The sequence below is a fragment of the Mus pahari genome, chromosome 9 (genome assembly GCF_900095145.1).
Source record: "Mus pahari chromosome 9, PAHARI_EIJ_v1.1, whole genome shotgun sequence".
In the NCBI taxonomy this organism is placed as follows: domain Eukaryota; kingdom Metazoa; phylum Chordata; class Mammalia; order Rodentia; family Muridae; genus Mus; species Mus pahari.
In genome coordinates, this window is record NC_034598.1 from 65,203,967 (window position 1) to 65,211,248 (window position 7,282).

The 7,282-nt window shown below is 44.6% G+C and overlaps 1 protein-coding gene across 2 annotated transcripts in view; it reads left to right on the forward strand.

Annotated features, from left to right (window-relative positions):
- The window catches only part of Zdhhc17 (zinc finger DHHC-type containing 17), a 73,591-nt gene that overhangs the window by 25,371 nt on the left and 40,938 nt on the right, over positions 1–7,282 (forward strand). For both annotated transcript variants that reach the window (XM_021204425.2, XM_029542278.1), the window contains exon 3: positions 5,483–5,605. In XM_021204425.2, the coding sequence (XP_021060084.1) occupies positions 5,483–5,605 (123 nt within the window). The remainder of the gene's footprint in view (positions 1–5,482; positions 5,606–7,282) is intronic.

Consider the following 7,282-nt stretch of genomic DNA (forward strand, 5'->3'; position numbering starts at 1 on the left):
GAACTATATGGCTCTCAGATGCAGGCTGTAAAAGGTCTGGTTTTTCTCAGTCTGGTCTCCAACATCTCCCCCTTTTTAACTTTATTAAAAATTGGGGGGTGGCTATGAAAAGAGGGTCGGTGAAGCACCTTGTCTTAGGCCATGAGGCTTACATCCGCGTCCAGCACCCAGTAACTAGGCCTTTCTAGGTCCTAGGTGGTCAAGGGCCCTGTCTTAGTCTATGTGGGGGGCATCCCACAATATTCCCGTCATTGGGACTCCTTGAAGCCAAAAGGGGAGTGCACCTGACTCACGGCACCTCAATATTCCCGTCCTTGGTAACTTCACAGCTTATGGCCCTCAGCCACTATTAGGAGCCGGGGGTCACCCTCCTAATATTGACATCTCCACAGCCTACGGAACCAATAGGGCTCCGTGTCTGCAGCGAGGGTGGAGAACTGAAGGCCATCAGCTGCTCTCTCTGTATTGGTGGGAGAGAGGTCTTCGGTGGAGTCTCGAGTGTCCACCCGATGGTAGTGAATTGCAACTGGCTTTAAGGCAGCATCAATCTGAGATTTAACGAAACTGGTTAATCTGTTAAAAGTCCAGGGAGCAAATGACAAGCAGCAGAATGCCCAAGAAAGGTCCTACAATGGTGGGAAGCAAAGTGGAAAGCCAGGGAGAGGTAGAAAACCAATTCTGATACCAGGATTCTTGGATCTCCCTAGTACGCATTCTTTCCTCCAAGCTAGTTCTGACCTTGTCTATACTATCCTGAACTAGGCCAGTCTTATCAGTATAAAAACAACATTCTTCTTTGAGGGCAGCACAGAGCCCTCCCTCTTGCCGGAATACCAAATCAAGGCCTCGTCTACTCTGCAAAACTACTTCAGACAGGGAGACTAAGGAATCTTTTAAATTTTCAAGCCTCTTTGTATCTCTCGGATGGTTAAGCTGGGCGAGCTGCGCAGACTGTCGCTGGGAGATTAGGGAAGCAATTCCCGTTCCTGCGCCTGCAGCACTCACACCAAGGATCACTGCCAAGGTTACTGCAGTAATTGGCTCTCTCTTAGAGTGGGGCAGGTTGGGGCCTTTATCCCAGAACAGGAGTAAATCTTCTGCAGGATGTATCATCAACTTTGGGAAAAGTTGAACCAGGACACAGTATAATCTCTGTTAGGTAAAAATGTCTGGGTGATCACACAAGTAGTAAGCCCAGTAGAACATGCCAAATAAGTACCATTGGGTGCTCCAAGATATTGAAAAGTGGCCTGTACAAAAACAGTCTGATTGCAAACCTCTAGCAAGACCTGTGGGGGGAGCATGGATGGCCCCAAAAGGCAAGAGCCCACACCTGAAACCTGGCTCAGTGTGAGTCCTGTGCTAGCCTCAGGATGCCAGCCAAGNTCATGGACATCATTGGTTGCAATAACTAATCCAAATACTGCTACTCCTTCATAGAAAGGAGGTTGAGGTGAAAAACACACCCAACCTTCCTCATATTGGGTAGTATTGGCTGCATGTATGGCAGCAACTGAAGCATTTACTATGTCTAAAAGCAGTTCTGCTGAGGTCCAGCAGGCAAAGTAGGCTGAAAGAGCAACGGGGGGGGGGGGGCAGGAGTGCCACTCCGAGTAGGAACAGCTACCTTACGAATAATGGGTACTATAGGGGCCACAGGATGGAGTATGGGATTTGGTCCTATGGTACTTCCTCTAAGATTAGGGATGGTCTTAATTAACTGTATTTTGAATATCAACCCAAAATCTTTAGAATGCCTATATAAGCGCAAACCCCAGGAGGGAGCTTGTTTGTTAATCTAATCATATTTTCTTCCAGCCTCTGTGAACTCGATCACTAGGGGATCACACCAGCCCAAGGTAGCCGGATTAGAAGAGGAACAGTTTTTCCCAGTGGGGGAATTGAGGCCATTTTTGCCATCATCTCGGCCCCCTTTGCTTTTGACTGTGATGAGGTCCCATGATGAGGAGGGGTTCCAGTAGGTGTTACCAGTAGTTTCACNTCCCCAGCTGGCACAATAATAATCTGACTCAAAGCCACATTTATGATTAAGTAATTGGTCCCGGTGGGAGCCAGGGCAAACATAAAAGCCAGCATTTGCACCTCGTATTCTACGCAATCGGTAGTTTAAGATCAATCTACCATGTTGAGTGCACACCCCGGAAGTTCAAAGGCCCTTCTTGGTTGGGATAATTGGGGGCTTTTGTCTGAGGCCAAAACACTGTGGGAACTCCCCAATCAGGGTGAGCTCCGAGGGCTAACTTACATAGGTCGACCTCCAGGGGCTTCCAGGAGGGAGACCTGAGATGCAAGTTTGTCTCTGGCCTCCATTAGAGTGGCTACAGGCAAAACTGAATGCAAGAACGTGGGCACACAAACATTGGCTGATAGGGAGGAAGCCCTTGTATGGCAGCTGGGATCGAAACACGGAGTCGCCCCCTCTTCCACAACATCGACATCCTCAGGGTCTAAAGCTTTGGGTGCGGGTATTTCAAAGACCTGATTAATCAGTGGAACCTGGTTAGGAAGTGGGTCCTCTGGGAGAGGAGGATAAAGAGGAGCCGGCTGCGGTTCTGGCATGTCTATGATTATTGAAGACGGCTGTGAAGGACCCTTGTTCTTGGGAGTAAGGAAGGCCTCTGAGGCCGCTCGAGACAGAGGGCGGAGACAGTATTCCGCAACCAACAAAAGCTGTCATTCGTCAAAATCTTCTGCCGCACTTTCTATTAAATCATGAATCAGTCTCCTATATGAGAGAACAGTTGCAGGGACAGCAGTGGGGCCATGTCTAGCCAATCTTTCATTTAATTCTCAACCCACCCTTTGCCATTTTTTTTTAACGGTGAATCTCTGCCCCATCAATTATAAACCAGGGACATGTCTGATCTATAAAAATAAAAAATTTTATTAAATCTTTCTTTTTTACACTCACTCCCCTTTCTCTGAGAGAGGCTTTCAAGTCTCTAATGAAGACCGCCTCTTTAGATAGTTTGTGACCCATTCCTATAGGGACAGAGACAAATCCACTTCACTACGGAGGAAGGCTTTTACCATGAGCGGTAGGAATGCTCCCTCTATGAATTCTACTACCCAACCACGGAGGAAGACTTTTTCTCACGAATGGTGAAAACCCTTCCTCTATGAATTCTACTACTCACCTTTTCATTAGTCGTGACGAACTTCTTCGCTTGGAGCTGTTTTCTGGTCTCCGTCTGGCAAGGATCTGTACCTCGAGCCCGACATCTGGGCGCCACCTATCCTGACTCACAGGACAAGCTATTTTATGGGGTCCGAGGGGGATCCCAAACCTAAGGTGGAATGGGGGTAAGAGAAAGAAAAGGAGACTATGCAGCAGCTTGTCACGGTCTGTTTAATGAAGAAAAAGGCTCAAGTTTTATAGCATACAGAGAGGGGTTAGGGAGTGATCAGAAGAGGCAGAGTGAAGGACAAATGGGGGAATGCTAATTGCAGGTTTGAAACTTTGAGTGATTTATCTCAGAGCCTTGGCATCACTGCTTCGGAATGCCGGGCGGCTTATCTTGAAGTCCGGGTCCTCCTTTACAGCTCAAGGCGGCAGCTCGGGACAGCTCCGGAATGCTGGACACTCCTTTAACAGCCCCTGATGTTTGTTTAGGGCCGGAATCTGCTTGATTCCCATAAACAGCCTTGAGGGGAAAGGGGGTGACTTGGCTCTTAACAGAGAACTATATGGCTCTCAGATGCAGGCTGTAAAAGGCCTGGTTTTTCTCAGCCTGGTCTCCAACAGAGTCTGCTGCTGTAGGTTCTTAGCACCCACTATAGGATAGCTATAACTGCAGTCCAGGGGGATCTGGTGCCTCTGACCTCTGTAGTACCCACACGTGTGTATGTACCTACCACATACACACAGTCGGGCTGGCTAGATGGTTTCTCCAGGACTCAGAGAGTGCCGGGAAAGAGTTGATTCCTGTAAGCTGTGCTCTGACTTGCAGTGTGACACACGTATACATATGTACACAATGGATAGAATACACTTCAAAAAAGTAATGAAACGTCGTTAACGTTGGGGGCTGGAGAAGTGGCTCATTGGTTAAAAGCTCTTGTTCTTCACAAAGCTAGTGAGCAGCATGTCTCCATGGCCTGTGCTTCAGCTCCTGCCTCCAGGTTCTGGCCTGAGTTTCTTCCTTTGTAGTGATGGATGTGATGTAGCCGTAGCTGAAGTACCCTCTTCCCAGCTTGCTTTTGGCCAGTATGTAATCCCAGCAACAAGAAGCAAACTTTTCTTTTATGCAATTAAAATTAATATAATTTTCTCTTTTCCTGTTAGATTAATATCAGTAGCTCCATTGTCATATGGATTATTGGCTTGGCTTAATTTTTTTTTATTATGACTTTTATTTTTTTCACAAAATTTCTTTCTAATAGTTACTAAACCAACTTTATACCTGGAAAATACTAATGAATGAAAACCTTCTTAGGGGGAAAAATATTCTCATTCTTTCAGAGGAACTGGGTTCATTTCCCAGGACCCACATGACAGCTCATGACTGTCAGTAGCTCCAGTTCCAGGGAACCTAAAACTCTCCTCTGGCTGCCAAGGTCCCAGCACACACTTGCTCTATGTCTGTGTCTGTGTCTGTGTCTGTGTCTGTGTCTGTGTCTGTGTCTGTGTCTGTGTCTGTCTCTGTCTCTGTCTCTGTCTCTGTCTCTGTCTCTGTCTCTATGTTCATGCAGGCAAACACTGATCAAATAAAAGCGCATCTTTCAGACAGTAAGTTAGGGACTCAGTGATGAGGCTCACTTGTGCACTGGCCTCCCTTCCTTAGATGTGAGCCTCTTCCTGGAGCTTGCCAGGGGACCTTCCCTGGTTTGTCATGGATTGACCTGACTCACAGGACTTTCCCACCTCCCTTTCTACCCCAACAGAGAAGTTTTATTTGCTTTCAGGAATATCAGCTAAATTTATAAATGGAGAATCCTAGAGTTCATATAAAACAGTGTTGGTTCATGACATTCTCTAATACCTTGTGTATTCCCTGTTACTTATTTTCTTAAAATTTAACATTCTTTAACTTGTGTGTAATTTTTAAATCTGCATAGTTTTGTGAACTAAGTTATAAAGAACTGGCTGATTTATGTTTTTTTCTGAGATCTTTTTTCTTGTACCTCATGAAATTTTACATTGTTATAAATGAGATATTTTAGAGTTGCAAAAAAGGGCTAGTAAAAGCTGTTGAAATACTGTTATTTTTTAAGTAATGTATGCTTGAAAATGGTTTTAATTTGTAAGTATAACAATGAACCATTAAGCCGGTCACAGTGTGATTCTAGCAACATGGGCGCTGGGGCAAGAGGTTGCTGTGGACCTAAGACCAACCTGGAGTGTCCTGTCCTGTCCCTCACCTCCCCCACCACTGCCCCCCAAAGCAATACTTCTGAAAATACTGTGCTTAGCTTTAAAGGTTTTATAAGTCCTGAGACCATTACCTGTTCTCTTTTCCAGATATGGAATATATGAACGCTGCCGAGAATTGGTGGAAGCAGGTTATGATGTACGGCAACCAGACAAAGAAAATGTTACACTTCTTCATTGGGCTGCCATCAATAACAGAATAGATTTAGTCAAGTACGTGTTCTGTGCTTTTCATTAATAGGCTTTTGGTTTTTCTATTGCTATAACATTATTGAAATTACTTATCATAAGAACTAACAATTTCTAAAATCAGTAGCTCTCATGGTGTTTATTCTGTATACCTAAAAGAAAAACAGAACCCCCCAAAACTCATGTTTAACTTATTGAAGACTTACATGAGTAAAGTCCTGTAGAGTACTTTCCCACACATATTTCCTTTCGCCGTAATTGTTGAGATGTAACAATTGAGTGAGGAACTCCAAGTTGCAAGCTTGACTATGCTGCCCAGTATCACATAGCTAATAAGGGAAGGGTGATCCAGGCTAGAGTGGGACTGGAATTTATTCTTAGTGTGGATTTTAGAAGGGAAAAGCAGTGAGGAAAACAGTGGTGGGTGACGACATTCTTACCGTCCACACCAGGGAGGGCTGTGTGATGTGTACGTCACATCCTACGTATAAAATGGTTTCTGTCTTTTAGTATAAATCTGTCTATCATTGATAAGAAAGGGATAAGAGCCAAGTGATAGAGGAGTCTATTAGTACAGTTTTGATACTTTGGGCTGGAGATATTTCAGGTGAGGATATCAATCTAAATGCTAATTAATCTAATTGCTCTAAATGGACAAGTGGACGCAGCACAGAGGGTGCGAGCAGACAGACACCAGGCCAGGGCAAGCACTAGCCACTGAGTCCTAGGAGCTGACACAGGGACAGCATGGAGGGCCTGTGTTCTGTAGCTGTGCTCTCAGCTCCTTCTCCCTCCTTCAGCTTCCTGACTCTCTCGGTCTTGAGTACACTCTCATATATGCTTCAGGTTGGTTAGCAGTGCTCCATTTCATCTTTATGAAGGGGACCTTCACATGGGGTGGGCATCTAGGTTGACAGATATCTGTTTTTCTTTGCCACCCATTTTGTCGCTGTTGAAAAATCAATGGAAGCATTGTGCATTTGAGGTTGGTTTTGTTTGGTTCCTCTTAAGGTTTCCTATCTCTTCTTTCTGCAGTTTCACATGATATATCTATGGAATAGATATATGGAATAGAGTATGGATTTTTTTATCTTCAATTTGAATTCAAATAATTTTGATTTTGTTGGTTTGGTTGCTTGTATATGCTTGGCCCAGGGTGTGGCACTGTTAGGAGGTATGGCCTTGTTGGAGAAGGTGTTCCCTTGTTGGAGGAAGTGTGCCACTGTGGAGATGGGCTTTGGGACCCTCCTTCTACCCACTTGGAGCTAGTTTTCTCCTTACTGCAGTCAGATGAAGATGTAGACCTCTCAGCTCCTCCTGCCCCATGCCTGCCTGGATGCTGCCATGCTTCCTGCCTTGATGATAATGGACTGAACCTCTGAACCTGTAAGCCAGCCCCAATTAAACATTGACCCTTATAAGAGTCGGTTGTGATGTCTCTTCACAGCGATGGAAACCTTAACTAAAACCATAGGTTAGCATTTTTATCAGTTCTGGAAAAAAAATCTTTTTTACCATTGATTTTTTTTTTTTTTTTAATTTCATTTTTTTCTTCTCTTTTTCCTCTGACCTTTCTTATGTACCTTCTTGCTCTCTCATATTCATAGCCTTTTTTTTTTTTAAAGATTTATTTATTTATTATATGTAAGTACACTGTAGCTGTCTTCAGACACTCCAGAAGAGGGCATCAGATCTTGTTAA